Genomic DNA, 18,933 nt, shown 5'->3' with positions numbered 1-18,933 from the left:
CTAGCTTGGTCAGATATCCAGTATGTCATGTTTAATTAAGATGTTTCTGTGCTGTAGAGGTGTCACTCACTAGCTTGGTCAGAGATCCAGTATGCACCTAACCCTGTTCACTCCTCCTGCACCCTCCTGAACCCAGAGCTCTACTACTGCGCCAGCAGTAATTGCCACCGCTTGTCAAATATTCCTTCTGTAAAGTCCTGCTGCCCTTCTAGTCCTCTTTTCAACCTGACGGTTAAGCTGAGGAGGAGGTGGACATTAGGTGATGGGCGTTTGGGGGGGTAGTGAGGATGTGACAGTCATTGTGTTCTGCAGGATATTTCACAGCCGAGTCATCTCTAACCCCAGCTCCTTCTCCTTGTCCTCTTCCCCCTCCTCCCTCCTCTCCTCCATCCACCCTTCTCCACTCCTACCTCTCCTTCCTCCTTCCTGGACTCCAGTCTGCAGGAGTTTGAGTCTGACTTCCAGGAGCTCTGGGATTGGCTTATGGACATGGACTCTGTGTTGACGGACAGCCACGAGCTGATGATGTCAGAGGAGCAGCAGCAGCATCTCTACAAGGTGAGTGGCTGTTACTGACTAACTGTTACTGGCTGACTGTTACTGGCTGACTGACTGACTGACTGGCTGGCTCTTATTGATGGTTACTGGCTGACTGACTGGCTGACTGACTAACTGTTACTGACTGACTGGCTGTCTCTTATTGATGGTTACTGGCTGACTGACTGACTAACTGTTACTGACTGACTGTTACTGACTGGCTGACTGACTGTTACTGATGGACTGTTATTGACTGACTGTTGCTGGCTGGCTGGCTGGCTGGCTGGCTGGGTGACTGACTGGCTGTAACTGGGTGTTACTGGATCTCTGTTACTGGATGTCTGTTACTGACTGGGTGGTGGTGCTCTGCAATGATGTCTGGATGGTGGTCTCTGGCGTAACGCCGTTTTCTTGACCCCCCTGTAATCGAATGTGTCAGCCAGACAGCCACTCACAAAGTAAAAAATACGGATTGCTGTCCATGGTGCTGAAGTTGCGACATGACGATGCGGCTGCCTATGGAATCGATGATAGGCTTCTTCTGTGTTACCAGGGCCTAGCTTAGCTTTAGCTAATGGTTAACTGTTTATTGGTTGGCCTATTTGGTCATCATTTTCTCAGGTTAAACCTAACTTTTGGAGCCTAACAAAGCTATCCATGGTGCCAGAATGCTGACATTTTGACTGCTGGCTGGCGGAAATAATGTATTATTTGTTCAGTAACTAAAGTTGGAAATTCAAACAATGCAGATTGTAAAATGTATGTTAGATGAAATAGCATACTAATCAGCTACCAAATGATTTTTGTCTCTTGAATATACAGCTGTCCTGTTTAGGCTACCAGAACCTGCATAACATGAGTCATGGACAGAAAGTTGTTGTGCGTAAAACCAGTCCATTAATGACAAATAGTACAGTCAGTCCACCCTCTATATACAAGCTTAATAGGGATTATTTCATTATGCAGTGTAACCTACTATCTATAGTGATATACAGTATTAAACTGATATTTAGTTGCTTTTTATAAACTTATTCTACAAATTATGGGCGTAATACAGTAATAGGCTAACAATTCTCCTGAAGTATTCCTTGCTGTGTCTCTGTTTCTCTCTTTTTCTCTTTCTCTTACAAAAAAGTTGATCTGTGTCTGTGCGTATCTCTCTCCTTTGTTCATAGAGGGCTATAGTAGTGGACAGTATGTGACTGGGCTATAGTAGTGGACAGTATGTGACTGGGCTATAGTAGTGGACAGTATGTGACTGGGCTATAGTAGTGGACAGTATGTGACTGGGCTATAGTAGTGGACAGTATGTGACTGGGCTATAGTAGTGGACAGTATGTGACTGGGCTATAGTAGTGGACAGTATGTGACTGGGCTATAGTAGTGGACAGTATGTGACTGGGCTATAGTAGTGGACAGTATGTGACTGGGCTATAGTAGTGGACAGTATGTGACTGGGCTATAGTAGTGGACAGTATGTGACTGGGCTATAGTAGTGGACAGTATGTGACTGGGCTATAGTAGTGGACAGTATGTGACTGGGCTATAGTAGTGGACAGTATGTGACTGGGCTATAGTAGTGGACAGTATGTGACTGGGCTATAGTAGTGGACAGTATGTGACTGGGCTGGGCTATAGTAGTGGGCAGTATGTGACTGGGCTATAGTAGTGGACAGTATGTGACTGGGCTATAGTAGTGGACAGTATGTGACTGGGCTATAGTAGTGGACAGTATGTGACTGGGCTATAGTAGTGGACAGTATGTGACTGGGCTATAGTAGTGGACAGTATGTGACTGGGCTTTAGTAGTGGACAGTATGTGACTGGGCTATAGTAGTGGACAGTATGTGACTGGGCTGGGCTATAGTAGTGGGCAGTATGTGACTGGGCTATAGTAGTGGACAGTATGTGACTGGGCTATAGTAGTGGACAGTATGTGACTGGGCTATAGTATTAGACAGTATGTGACTGGGCTATAGTAGTGGACAGTATGTGACTGGGCTATAGTAGTGGACAGTATGTGACTGGGCTGGGCTATAGTAGTGGGCAGTATGTGACTGGACTATAGTAGTGGACAGTATGTGACTGGGCTATAGTAGTGGACAGTATGTGACTGGGCTATAGTAGTGGACAGTATGTGACTGGGCTATAGTAGTGGACAGTATGTGACTGGACTATAGTAGTGGACAGTATGTGACTGGGCTATAGTAGTGGACAGTATGTGACTGGGCTATAGTAGTGGACAGTATGTGACTGGGCTATAGTAGTGGACAGTATGTGACTGGGCTATAGTAGTGGACAGTATGTGACTGGGCTATAGTAGTGGACAGAATGTGACTGGGCTATAGTAGTGGACAGTATGTGACTGGGCTATAGTAGTGGACAGTATGTGACTGGGCTATAGTAGTGGACAGTATGTGACTGGGCTATAGTAGTGGACAGTATGTGACTGGGTTATAGTAGTGGACAGTATGTAACTGGGTTATAGTAGTGGACAGTATGTGACTGGGCTATAGTAGTGGACAGTATGTGACTGGGCTATAGTAGTGGACAGTATGTGACTGGGCTATAGTAGTGGACAGTATGTGACTGGGTTATAGTAGTGGACAGTATGTGACTGGGCTATAGTAGTGGACAGTATGTGACTGGGCTATAGTAGTGGACAGTATGTGACTGGGCTATAGTAGTGGACAGTATGTGACTGGGCTATAGTAGTGGACAGTATGTGACTGGGCTATAGTAGTGGACAGTATGTGACTGGGCTATAGTAGTGGACAGTATGTGACTGGGCTATAGTAGTGGACAGTATGTGACTGGGCTATAGTAGTGGACAGTATGTGACTGGGTTATAGTAGTGGACAGTATGTGACTGGGCTATAGTAGTGGACAGTATGTGACTGGGCTATAGTAGTGGACAGTATGTGACTGGGCTATAGTAGTGGACAGTATGTGACTGGGCTATAGTAGTGGACAGTATGTGACTGGACTATTGTAGATACAGTATGTGACTGGACTATAGTAGTGGACAGTATGTGAGTGGGCTATAGTAGATACAGTATGTGAGTGGGCTATAGTAGATACAGTATGTGACTGGGTTATAGTAGATACCGTATGTGACTGGGCTATAGTAGCTACAGTATGTGACTGGGCTATAGTAGCTACAGTATGTGACTGGGTTATAGTAGCTACAGTATGTGACTGGGCTATAGTAGTGGACTGTATGTGACTGGGCTATAGTAAATACAGTATGTGACTGGACTATAGTAGATAAAGTATGTGACTGGGTTATAGTAGCTACAGTATGTGACTGGGTTATGGTAGCTACAGTATGTGACTGGGTAATAGTAGCTACAGTATGTGACTGGACTATAGTAGATACAGTATGTGACTGGACTATAGTATATACAGTATGTGAATGGGCTATAGAAGCTACAGTATGTGACTGGGCTATAGTAGCTACAGTTTGTGACTGGACTATAGTAGCTACAGTATGTGACTGGGCTATAGTAGCTACAGTATGTGACTTGGACTATATACAGTATGTGACTGGACTATAGTAGCTACAGTATGTGACTGGGTTATAGTAGACACAGTGTGTGACTGGGTTATAGTAGCTACAGTATGTGACTGGGCTATAGTAGCTAAAGTATGTGACTGGGCTATAGTAGCTACAGTATGTGACTGGGTTATAGTAGCTACAGTATGTGACTGGGCTATAGTAGCTACAGTATGTGACTGGGTTATTGTAGATACAGTATGTGACTGGACTATAGTAGATACAGTATGTGACTGGGTTATAGTAGCTACAGTATGTGACTGGACTATAGTAGATACAGTATGTGACTGGGTTATAGTAGCTACAGTATGTGACTGGACTATAGTAGATACAGTATGTGACTGGGTTATAGTAGCTACAGTATGTGACTGGGTTATAGGAGCTACAGTATGTGACTGGTCTATAGTAGATACAGTATGTGACTGGACTATAGTAGATACAGTTTGTGACTGGACTATAGTAGATACAGTATGTGACTGGGCTATAGTAGATACAGTATGTGACTGGGCTATTGTAGATACAGTATGTGACTGGACTATAGTTGATACAGTATGTGACTGGGCTATAGTAGATACAGTATGTGACTGGGTTATAGTAGCTACAGTATGTGACTGGGCTATAGTAGATACAGTATGTGACTGGGCTATAGTAGATACAGTATGTGACTGGGCTATAGTAGCTACAGTATGTGACTGGGTTATAGTAGCTACAGTATGTGACTGGGTTATAGTAGATACAATATGTGACTGGACTATAGTAGATACAGTATGTGACTGGGCTATAGTAGATACAGTATGTGACTGTGACTGGGTTATAGTAGCTACAGTATGTGACTGGGTTATGGTAGCTACAGTATGTATCTGGTTATAGTAGCTACAGTATGTGACTGGATTTTAGTAGATACAGCATGTGACTGGATTATAGTAGATACAGTATGTGACTGGACTATATTAGATACAGTATGTGACTGGGTTATAGTAGCTACAGTATGTGACTGGGTTATAGTAGCTACAGTATGTGACTGGGTTATAGTAGCTACAGTATGTGACTGGACTATAGTAGATACAGTATGTGACTGGACTATAGTATATACAGTATGTGAATGGGCTATAGAAGCTACAGTATGTGACTGGGCTATAGTAGCTACAGTTTGTGACTGGACTATAGTAGCTACAGTATGTGACTGGGCTATAGTAGCTACAGTATGTGACTTGGACTATAGAAGATACAGTATGTGACTGGACTATAGTAGCTACAGTATGTGACTGGGTTATAGTAGACACAGTGTGTGACTGGGTTATAGTAGCTACAGTATGTGACTGGGCTACGGTAGCTACAGTATGTGACTTGGACTATAGTAGATACAGTATGTGACTGGACTATAGTAGCTACAGTATGTGACTGGGTTATAGTAGACACAGTGTGTGACTGGGTTATAGTAGCTACAGTATGTGACTGGGCTATAGTAGCTAAAGTATGTGACTGGGTTATAGTAGCTACAGTATGTGACTGGGTTATAGTAGCTACAGTATGTGACTGGGCTATAGTAGCTACAGTATGTGACTGGGTTATTGTAGATACAGTATGTGACTGGACTATAGTAGATACAGTATGTGACTGGGTTATAGTAGCTACAGTATGTGACTGGACTATAGTAGATACAGTATGTGACTGGGTTATAGTAGCTACAGTATGTGACTGGACTATAGTAGATACAGTATGTGACTGGGCTATAGTAGATACAGTATGTGACTGGGCTATTGTAGAGACAGTATGTGACTGGACTATAGTAGATACAGTATGTGACTGGGCTATAGTAGATACAGTATGTGACTGGGCTATAGTAGCTACAGTATGTGACTGGGCTATGGTAGATACAGTATGTGACTGGGCTATGGTAGATACAGTATGTGACTGGACTATAGTAGATACAGTATGTGACTGGACTATATTGGATACAGTATGTGACTGGACTATAGTAGATACAGTATGTGACTGGACTATAGTAGATACAGTATGTGACTGGTCTATAGTAGCTACAGTATGTGACTGGGTTATAGTAGCTACAGTATGTGACTGGTCTATAGTAGATACAGTATGTGACTGGACTATAGTGGATACAGTTTGTGACTGGACTATATTGGATACAGTATGTGACTGGACTATAGTAGATACAGTATGTGACTGGACTATAGTAGATACAGTATGTGACTGGGCTATAGTAGATACAGTATGTGACTGGGCTATAGTAGATACAGTATGTGACTGGGCTATAGTAGATACAGTATGTGAATGGGTTATAATAGCTACAGTATTCGACTGGGCTATAGTAGCTACAGTATGTGACTGGGTTATAGTAGCTACAGTATGTGACTGGGCTATAGTAGGTACAGTATTTGACTGGGCTATAGTAGATACAGTATGTGACTGGGCTACAGTAGATACAGTATGTGACTGGGCTATAGTAGCTACAGTATGTGACTGGGCTATGGTAGATACAGTATGTGACTGGGCTATGGTAGATACAGTATGTGACTGGACTATAGTAGCTTCAGTATGTGACTGGGTTATAGTAGCTACAGTATGTGACTGGGTTATAGTAGATACAGTATGTGACTGGGCTATAGTAGCTACAGTATGTGGCTGGGTTATAGTAGCTACAGTATGTGACTGGGTTATAGTAGATACAATATGTGACTGGACTATAGTAGATACAGTATGTGACTGGGCTATAGTAGATACAGTATGTGACTGGGCTATAGTAGCTACAGTATGTGACTGGGCTATGGTAGATACAGTATGTGACTGGGCTATGGTAGATACAGTATGTGACTGGACTATAGTAGATACAGTATGTGACTGGACTATATTGGATACAGTATGTGACTGGACTATAGTAGATACAGTATGTGACTGGGTTATAGTAGCTACAGTATGTGACTGGGTTATAGGAGCTACAGTATGTGGCTGGTCTATAGTAGATACAGTATGTGACTGGACTATAGTAGATACAGTTTGTGGCTGGACTATAGTAGATACAGTATGTGACTGGGCTATAGTAGATACAGTATGTGACTGGGCTATTGTAGATACAGTATGTGACTGGACTATAGTAGATACAGTATGTGACTGGGCTATAGTAGATACAGTATGTGACTGGGCTGTAGTAGCTACAGTATGTGACTGGGCTATGGTAGATACAGTATGTGACTGGGCTATGGTAGATACAGTATGTGACTGGACTATAGTAGATACAGTATGTGACTGGGCTACGGTAGCTACAGTATGTGACTTGGACTATAGTAGATACAGTATGTGACTGGACTATAGTAGCTACAGTATGTGACTGGGTTATAGTAGACACAGTGTGTGACTGGGTTATAGTAGCTACAGTATGTGACTGGGCTATAGTAGCTAAAGTATGTGACTGGGTTATAGTAGCTACAGTATGTGACTGGGTTATAGTAGCTACAGTATGTGACTGGGCTATAGTAGCTACAGTATGTGACTGGGTTATTGTAGATACAGTATGTGACTGGACTATAGTAGATACAGTATGTGACTGGGTTATAGTAGCTACAGTATGTGACTGGACTATAGTAGATACAGTATGTGACTGGGTTATAGTAGCTACAGTATGTGACTGGACTATAGTAGATACAGTATGTGACTGGGCTATAGTAGATACAGTATGTGACTGGGCTATTGTAGAGACAGTATGTGACTGGACTATAGTAGATACAGTATGTGACTGGGCTATAGTAGATACAGTATGTGACTGGGCTATAGTAGCTACAGTATGTGACTGGGCTATGGTAGATACAGTATGTGACTGGGCTATGGTAGATACAGTATGTGACTGGACTATAGTAGATACAGTATGTGACTGGACTATATTGGATACAGTATGTGACTGGACTATAGTAGATACAGTATGTGACTGGACTATAGTAGATACAGTATGTGACTGGGCTATAGTAGCTACAGTATGTGACTGGGTTATAGTAGCTACAGTATGTGACTGGTCTATAGTAGATACAGTATGTGACTGGACTATAGTGGATACAGTTTGTGACTGGACTATATTGGATACAGTATGTGACTGGACTATAGTAGATACAGTATGTGACTGGACTATAGTAGATACAGTATGTGACTGGGCTATAGTAGATACAGTATGTGACTGGGCTATAGTAGATACAGTATGTGACTGGGCTATAGTAGATACAGTATGTGAATGGGTTATAATAGCTACAGTATTCGACTGGGCTATAGTAGCTACAGTATGTGACTGGGTTATAGTAGCTACAGTATGTGACTGGGCTATAGTAGGTACAGTATGTGACTGGGCTATAGTAGATACAGTATGTGACTGGGCTACAGTAGATACAGTATGTGACTGGGCTATAGTAGCTACAGTATGTGACTGGGCTATGGTAGATACAGTATGTGACTGGGCTATGGTAGATGCAGTATGTGACTGGACTATAGTAGCTTCAGTATGTGACTGGGTTATAGTAGCTACAGTATGTGACTGGGTTATAGTAGATACAGTATGTGACTGGGCTATAGTAGCTACAGTATGTGGCTGGGTTATAGTAGCTACAGTATGTGACTGGGTTATAGTAGATACAATATGTGACTGGACTATAGTAGATACAGTATGTGACTGGGCTATAGTAGATACAGTATGTGACTGTGACTGGGTTATAGTAGCTACAGTATGTGACTGGGTTATGGTAGCTACAGTATGTATCTGGTTATAGTAGCTACAGTATGTGACTGGATTATAGTAGATACAGTATGTGACTGGATTATAGTAGATACAGTATGTGACTGGACTATATTAGATACAGTATGTGACTGGGTTATAGTAGATACAGTTTGTGACTGGGTTATAGTAGCTACAGTATGTGACTGGGTTATAGTAGCTACAGTATGTGACTGGACTATAGTAGATACAGTATGTGACTGGGCTATAGTAGCTACAGTATGTGACTGGGCTATGGTAGATACAGTATGTGACTGGGCTATAGTAGCTACAGTATGTGACTGGGCTATGGTAGATACAGTATGTGACTGGGCTATGGTAGATACAGTATGTGACTGGACTATAGTAGCTTCAGTATGTGACTGGGTTATAGTAGCTACAGTATGTGACTGGGTTATAGTAGATACAGTATGTGACTGGGCTATAGTAGCTACAGTATGTGGCTGGGTTATAGTAGCTACAGTATGTGACTGGGTTATAGTAGATACAATATGTGACTGGACTATAGTAGATACAGTATGTGACTGGGCTATAGTAGATACAGTATGTGACTGGGCTATAGTAGCTACAGTATGTGACTGGGCTATGGTAGATACAGTATGTGACTGGGCTATGGTAGATACAGTATGTGACTGGACTATAGTAGATACAGTATGTGACTGGACTATATTGGATACAGTATGTGACTGGACTATAGTAGATACAGTATGTGACTGGGTTATAGTAGCTACAGTATGTGACTGGGTTATAGGAGCTACAGTATGTGGCTGGTCTATAGTAGATACAGTATGTGACTGGACTATAGTAGATACAGTTTGTGGCTGGACTATAGTAGATACAGTATGTGACTGGGCTATAGTAGATACAGTATGTGACTGGGCTATTGTAGATACAGTATGTGACTGGACTATAGTAGATACAGTATGTGACTGGGCTATAGTAGATACAGTATGTGACTGGGCTGTAGTAGCTACAGTATGTGACTGGGCTATGGTAGATACAGTATGTGACTGGGCTATGGTAGATACAGTATGTGACTGGACTATAGTAGATACAGTATGTGACTGGACTATATTGGATACAGTATGTGACTGGACTATAGTAGATACAGTATGTGACTGGACTATAGTAGATACAGTATGTGACTGGGCTATAGTAGCTACAGTATGTGACTGGGTTATAGTAGCTACAGTATGTGACTGGTCTATAGTAGATACAGTATGTGACTGGACAATAGTGGATACAGTTTGTGACTGGACTATATTGGATACAGTATGTGACTGGACTATAGTAGATACAGTATGTGACTGGACTATAGTAGATACAGTATGTGACTGGGCTATAGTAGCTACAGTATGTGACTGGGCTATAGTAGATACAGTATGTGACTGGGCTATAGTAGATACAGTATGTGAATGGGTTATAATAGCTACAGTATTCGACTGGGCTATAGTAGCTACAGTATGTGACTGGGTTATAGTAGCTACAGTATGTGACTGGGCTATAGTAGGTACAGTATGTGACTGGGCTATAGTAGATACAGTATGTGACTGGGCTACAGTAGATACAGTATGTGACTGGGCTATAGTAGATACAGTATTTGACTGGGCTATAGTAGCTTCAGTATGTGACTGGGTTATAGTAGCTACAGTATGTGACTGGGTTATAGTAGATACAGTATGTGACTGGGCTATAGTAGCTACAGTATGTGGCTGGGTTATAGTAGCTACAGTATGTGACTGGGTTATAGTAGATACAATATGTGACTGGACTATAGTAGATACAGTATGTGACTGGGCTATAGTAGATACAGTATGTGACTGTGACTGGGTTATAGTAGCTACAGTATGTGACTGGGTTATGGTAGCTACAGTATGTATCTGGTTATAGTAGCTACAGTATGTGACTGGATTATAGTAGATACAGTATGTGACTGGATTATAGTAGATACAGTATGTGACTGGACTATATTAGATACAGTATGTGACTGGGTTATAGTAGATACAGTTTGTGACTGGGTTATAGTAGCTACAGTATGTGACTGGGTTATAGTAGCTACAGTATGTGACTGGACTATAGTAGATACAGTATGTGACTGGGTTATAGTAGCTTCAGTATGTGACTGGGTTATGGTAGCTACAGTATGTGACTGGATTATAGTAGCTACAGTATGTGACTGGACTATATTAGATACAGCATGTGACTGGACTATAGTAGATACAGTATGTGACTGGACTATAGTAGCTACAGTATGTGATTGGACTATAGTAGCTACAGTATGTGACTGGATTATAGTAGATACAGTATGTGACTGGACTATAGTAGATACAGTATGTGACTGGACTACATTAGATACAATATGTGACTGGGTTATAGTAGATACAGTATGTGAATGGGCTATAGTAGATACAGTATGTGACTGGGCTATAGTAGATACAGTATGTGACTGGGCTATAGTAGATACAGTATGTGACTGGGTTATAGTAGCTACAGTATGTGACTGGGTTATGGTAGCTACAGTATGTGACTGGTTATAGTAGCTACAGTATGTGACTGGATTATAGTAGATACAGTATGTGACTGGATTATAGTAGATACAGTATGTGACTGGACTATATTAGATACAGTATGTGACTGGGTTATAGTAGCTACAGTATGTGACTGGGTTATAGTAGCTACAGTATGTGACTGGGTTATGGTAGCTACAGTATGTGACTGGGTTATAGTAGCTACAGTATGTGACTGGATTATAGTAGCTACAGTATGTGACTGGACTATATTAGATACAGTATGTGACTGGACTATATTAGATACAGTATGTGACTGGACTATAGTAGATACAGTATGTGACTGGACTATAGTAGCTACAGTATGTGACTGGACTATAGTAGCTACAGTATGTGACTGGATTATAGTAGATACAGTATGTGACTGGACTATATCAGATACAATATGTGACTGGGTTATAGTAGATACAGTATGTGAATGGGCTATAGTAGATACAGTATGTGACTGGGCTATAGTAGATACAGTTTGTGACTGGGCTATAGTAGATACAGTTTGTGACTGGGCTATAGTAGATACAGTATGTGACTGGGTTATGGTAGCTACAGTATGTGACTGGTTATAGTAGCTACAGTATGTGACTGGATTATAGTAGATACAGTATGTGACTGGATTATAGTAGATACAGTATGTGACTGGATTATAGTAGCTACAGTATGTGACTGGACTATATTAGATACAGTATGTGACTGGACTATATTAGATACAGTATGTGACTGGACTATAGTAGATACAGTATGTGACTGGACTATAGTAGCTACAGTATGTGACTGGACTATAGTAGCTACAGTATGTGACTGGATTATAGTAGATACAGTATTTGACTGGACTATATTAGATACAGTATGTGACTGGACTATAGTAGCTACAGTATGTGACTGGATTATAGTAGATACAGTATGTCACTGGACTACATTAGATACAATATGTGACTGGGTTATAGTAGATACAGTAAGTGACTGGGCTATAGTAGATACAGTATGTGACTGGGCTATAGTAGATACAGTATGTGACTGGGCTATAGTAGATACAGTATGTGACTGGGTTATAGTAGCTACAGTATGTGACTGGTCTATAGTAGATACAGTATGTGACTGGACTATAGTAGATACAGTTTGTGACTGGACTATATTGGATACAGTATGTGACTGGACTATAGTAGATACAGTATGTGACTGGACTATAGTAGATACAGTATGTGACTGGGCTATAGTAGCTACAGTATGTGACTGGGCTATAGTAGATACAGTATGTGACTGGGCTATAGTAGATACAGTATGTGAATGGGTTATAATAGCTACAGTATGTGACTGGGCTATAGTAGCTACAGTATGTGACTGGGTTATAGTAGCTACAGTATGTGACTGGGCTATAGTAGATACAGTATGTGACTGGGCTATAGTAGATACAGTATGTTACTGGGCTACAGTAGATACAGTATGTGACTGGGCTATAGTAGATACAGTATGTGACTGGACTATAGTAGATACAGTATGTGAATGGGCTATAGTAGATACAGTATGTGACTGGGCTATAGTAGATACAGTATGTGACTGGGCTATAGTAGATACAGTTTGTGACTGGGCTATAGTAGATACAGTATGTGACTGGGTTATGGTAGCTACAGTATGTGACTGGTTATAGTAGCTACAGTATGTGACTGGATTATAGTAGATACAGTATGTGACTGGATTATAGTAGATACAGTATGTGACTGGATTATAGTAGCTACAGTATGTGACTGGACTATATTAGATACAGTATGTGACTGGACTATATTAGATACAGTATGTGACTGGACTATAGTAGATACAGTATGTGACTGGACTATAGTAGCTACAGTATGTGACTGGACTATAGTAGCTACAGTATGTGACTGGATTATAGTAGATACAGTATGTGACTGGACTATATTAGATACAGTATGTGACTGGACTATAGTAGCTACAGTATGTGACTGGATTATAGTAGATACAGTATGTGACTGGACTACATTAGATACAATATGTGACTGGGTTATAGTAGATACAGTATGTGACTGGGCTATAGTAGATACAGTATGTGACTGGGCTATAGTAGATACAGTATGTGACTGGGCTATAGTAGATACAGTATGTGACTGGGTTATAGTAGCTACAGTATGTGACTGGTCTATAGTAGATACAGTATGTGACTGGACTATAGTAGATACAGTTTGTGACTGGACTATATTGGATACAGTATGTGACTGGACTATAGTAGATACAGTATGTGACTGGACTATAGTAGATACAGTATGTGACTGGGCTATAGTAGCTACAGTATGTGACTGGGCTATAGTAGATACAGTATGTGACTGGGCTATAGTAGATACAGTATGTGAATGGGTTATAATAGCTACAGTATGGGACTGGGCTATAGTAGCTACAGTATGTGACTGGGTTATAGTAGCTACAGTATGTGACTGGGCTATAGTAGATACAGTATGTGACTGGGCTATAGTAGATACAGTATGTGACTGGGCTATAGTAGATACAGTATGTTACTGGGCTACAGTAGATACAGTATGTGACTGGGCTATAGTAGATACAGTATGTGACTGGGCTATAGTAGCTACAGTATGTGACTGGGTTATGGTAGCTACAGTATGTGACTGGGTTATGGTAGCTACAGTATGTGACTGGGTTATAGTAGCTACAGTATGTGACTGGGTTATAGTAGATACAGTATGTGACTGGGTTATAGTAGCTACAATATGTGACTGGTTACAGTAGCTACAGTATGTGACTGGGCTATAGTAGATACAGTATGTGACTGGGCTATAGTAGATACAGTTTGTGACTGGGCTATAGTAGATACAGTATGTGACTGGGTTATAGTAGCTACAGTATGTGACTGGGTTATGGTAGCTACAGTATGTGACTGGGTTATGGTAGCTACAGTATGTGACTGGGTTATAGTAGCTACAGTATGTGACTGGGTTATAGTAGATACAGTATGTGACTGGGTTATAGTAGCTACAGTATGTGACTGGTTACAGTAGCTACAGTATGTGACTGGATTATTTTAGATACAGTATGTGACTGGACTACATTAGATACAGTATGTGAATGGGCTATAGTAGATACAGTATGTGACTGGGCTATAGTAGATACAGTATGTGACTGGGCTATAGTAGATACAGTATGTGACTGGGCTATTGTAGATACAGTATGTGACTGGGTTATAGTAGCTACAGTATGTGACTGGGTTATGGTAGCTACAGTATGTGACTGGGTTATGGTAGCTACAGTATGTGACTGGGTTATAGTAGCTACAGTATGTGACTGGGTTATAGTAGATACAGTATGTGACTGGGTTATAGTAGCTACAGTATGTGACTGGTTACAGTAGCTACAGTATGTGACTGGACTATAGTAGATACAGTATGTGACTGGACTATAGTAGATACAGTATGTGACTGGACTATAGTAGATACAGTATGTGACTGGACTATAGTAGATACAGTATGTGACTGGGTTATAGTAGCTACAGTATGTGACTGGGTTATGGTAGCTACAGTATGTGACTGGGTTATAGTAGCTACAGTATGTGACTGGGTTATAGTAGATACAGTATGTGACTGGGTTATAGTATCTACAGTATGTGACTGGGCTATAGTAGCTACAGTATGTGACCGGGTTATAGTAGCTACAGTATGTGACTGGATTATAGTAGCTACAGTATGTGACTGGACTATATTAGATACAGTATGTGACTGGACTATAGAAGATACAGTATGTGACTGGACTATAGTAGCTACAGTATGTGACTGGACTATAGTAGCGACAGTATGTGACTGGATTATAGTAGATACAGTATGTGACTGGACTATAGTAGATACAGTATGTGACTGGACTACAGTAGATACAATATGTGACTGGGTTATAGTAGCTACAGTATGTGACTGGATTATTGTAGATACAGTATTTGACTGGACTATAGAAGATACAGTATGTGACTGGACTATAATGGATACAGTATGTGACTGGACTATAGTATATACAGTATATGACAGGGCTATAGTAGCTACAGTATATGACTGGGCTATAGTAGATACAGTATGTTACTGGACTATAGTATATACAGTATGTGACTGGGTTATAGTCGCTATAGTATGTGTCTGGGTTATGGTAGCTACAGTATGTGACTGGGTTATGGTAGCTACAGTATGTGACTGGGTTATAGTACCTACAGTATGTGAGTGGGTTATAGTAGATACATTATGTGACTGGGCTATAGTAGATACAGTATGTGACTGGACTATAGTATATACAGTATGTGACTGGACTATAGTAGATACAGTATGTGACTGGACTATAGTAGATACAGTATGTGACTGGACTATAGTAGATACAGTATGTGACTGGACTATAGTAGATACAGTATGTGACTGGGTTATAGTAGCTACAGTATGTGACTGGGTTATGGTAGCTACAGTATGTGACTGGGTTATGGTAGCTACAGTATGTGACTGGGTTATAGTAGCTACAGTATGTGACTGGGTTATAGTAGATACAGTATGTGACTGGGTTATAGTAGCTACAGTATGTGACTGGTTACAGTAGCTACAGTATGTGACTGGATTATTTTAGATACAGTATGTGACTGGACTACATTAGATACAGTATGTGAATGGGCTATAGTAGATACAGTATGTGACTGGGCTATAGTAGATACAATATGTGACTGGGCTATAGTAGATACAGTATGTGACTGGGCTATTGTAGATACAGTATGTGACTGGGTTATAGTAGCTACAGTATGTGACTGGGTTATGGTAGCTACAGTATGTGACTGGGTTATGGTAGCTACAGTATGTGACTGGGTTATAGTAGCTACAGTATGTGACTGGGTTATAGTAGATACAGTATGTGACTGGGTTATAGTAGCTACAGTATGTGACTGGTTACAGTAGCTACAGTATGTGACTGGACTATAGTAGATACAGTATGTGACTGGACTATAGTAGATACAGTATGTGACTGGACTATAGTAGATACAGTTTGTGACTGGACTATAGTAGATACAGTATGTGACTGGGTTATAGTAGCTACAGTATGTGACTGGGTTATGGTAGCTACAGCATGTGACTGGGTTATAGTAGCTACAGTATGTGACTGGGTTATAGTAGATACAGTATGTGACTGGGTTATAGTAGATACAGTATGTGACTGGGTTATAGTAGCTACAGTATGTGACTGGTTACAGTAGCTACAGTATGTGACTAGATTATTTTAGATACAGTATGTGACTGGACTACATTAGATACAGTATGTGACTGGGCTATAGTAGATACAGTATGTGACTGGGCTATAGTAGATACAGTATGTGACTGGACTATAATGGATACAGTATGTGACTGGACTATAGTATATACAGTATATGACAGGGCTATAGTAGCTACAGTATATGACTGGACTATAGTAGATACAGTATGTGACTGGGTTATAGTAGCTTCAGTATGTGACTGGGTTATGGTAGCTACAGTATGTGACTGGATTATAGTAGCTACAGTATGTGACTGGACTATATTAGATACAGCATGTGACTGGACTATAGTAGATACAGTATGTGACTGGACTATAGTAGCTACAGTATGTGATTGGACTATAGTAGCTACAGTATGTGACTGGATTATAGTAGATACAGTATGTGACTGGACTATAGTAGATACAGTATGTGACTGGACTACATTAGATACAATATGTGACTGGGTTATAGTAGATACAGTATGTGAATGGGCTATAGTAGATACAGTATGTGACTGGGCTATAGTAGATACAGTATGTGACTGGGCTATAGTAGATACAGTATGTGACTGGGTTATAGTAGCTACAGTATGTGACTGGGTTATGGTAGCTACAGTATGTGACTGGTTATAGTAGCTACAGTATGTGACTGGATTATAGTAGATACAGTATGTGACTGGATTATAGTAGATACAGTATGTGACTGGACTATATTAGATACAGTATGTGACTGGGTTATAGTAGCTACAGTATGTGACTGGGTTATAGTAGCTACAGTATGTGACTGGGTTATGGTAGCTACAGTATGTGACTGGGTTATAGTAGCTACAGTATGTGACTGGATTATAGTAGCTACAGTATGTGACTGGACTATATTAGATACAGTATGTGACTGGACTATATTAGATACAGTATGTGACTGGGTTATAGTAGCTACAGTATGTGACTGGGTTATAGTAGCTACAGTATGTGACTGGACTATAGTAGCTACAGTATGTGACTGGACTATAGTAGCTACAGTATGTGACTGGATTATAGTAGATACAGTATGTGACTGGACTATATCAGATACAATATGTGACTGGGTTATAGTAGATACAGTATGTGAATGGGCTATAGTAGATACAGTATGTGACTGGGCTATAGTAGATACAGTTTGTGACTGGGCTATAGTAGATACAGTATGTGACTGGACTATAGTAGATACAGTATGTGAATGGGCTATAGTAGATACAGTATGTGACTGGGCTATAGTAGATACAGTATGTGACTGGGCTATAGTAGATACAGTTTGTGACTGGGCTATAGTAGATACAGTATGTGACTGGGTTATGGTAGCTACAGTATGTGACTGGTTATAGTAGCTACAGTATGTGACTGGATTATAGTAGATACAGTATGTGACTGGATTATAGTAGATACAGTATGTGACTGGATTATAGTAGCTACAGTATGTGACTGGACTATATTAGATACAGTATGTGACTGGACTATATTAGATACAGTATGTGACTGGACTATAGTAGATACAGTATGTGACTGGACTATAGTAGCTACAGTATGTGACTGGACTATAGTAGCTACAGTATGTGACTGGATTATAGTAGATACAGTATTTGACTGGACTATATTAGATACAGTATGTGACTGGACTATAGTAGCTACAGTATGTGACTGGATTATAGTAGATACAGTATGTGACTGGACTACATTAGATACAATATGTGACTGGGTTATAGTAGATACAGTATGTGACTGGGCTATAGTAGATACAGTATGTGACTGGGCTATAGTAGATACAGTATGTGACTGGGCTATAGTAGATACAGTATGTGACTGGGTTATAGTAGCTACAGTATGTGACTGGTCTATAGTAGATACAGTATGTGACTGGACTATAGTAGATACAGTTTGTGACTGGACTATATTGGATACAGTATGTGACTGGACTATAGTAGATACAGTATGTGACTGGACTATAGTAGATACAGTATGTGACTGGGCTATAGTAGCTACAGTATGTGACTGGGCTATAGTAGATACAGTATGTGACTGGGCTATAGTAGATACAGTATGTGAATGGGTTATAATAGCTACAGTGTGTGACTGGGCTATAGTAGCTACAGTATGTGACTGGGTTATAGTAGCTACAGTATGTGACTGGGCTATAGTAGATACAGTATGTGACTGGGCTATAGTAGATACAGTATGTGACTGGGCTATAGTAGATACAG

At 40.6% G+C, this 18,933-nt stretch overlaps 1 protein-coding gene across 1 annotated transcript in view; it reads left to right on the top strand.

Annotated features, from left to right (window-relative positions):
• Window positions 1-18,933, top strand: part of LOC135525661 (A-kinase anchor protein 6-like) — a 277,280-nt gene that overhangs the window by 144,072 nt on the left and 114,275 nt on the right. Inside the window, 1 exon segment of the mRNA XM_064953416.1 lies at window positions 438-558. Within this exon segment, the coding sequence (XP_064809488.1) occupies window positions 438-558 (121 nt within the window).

This window comes from Oncorhynchus masou, chromosome 32 (assembly GCF_036934945.1).
Source record: "Oncorhynchus masou masou isolate Uvic2021 chromosome 32, UVic_Omas_1.1, whole genome shotgun sequence".
NCBI lineage: Eukaryota > Metazoa > Chordata > Actinopteri > Salmoniformes > Salmonidae > Oncorhynchus > Oncorhynchus masou.
Note: the sequence above shows the minus strand (reverse complement) of the source record. Positions and strands in the feature narration are given on the sequence as shown.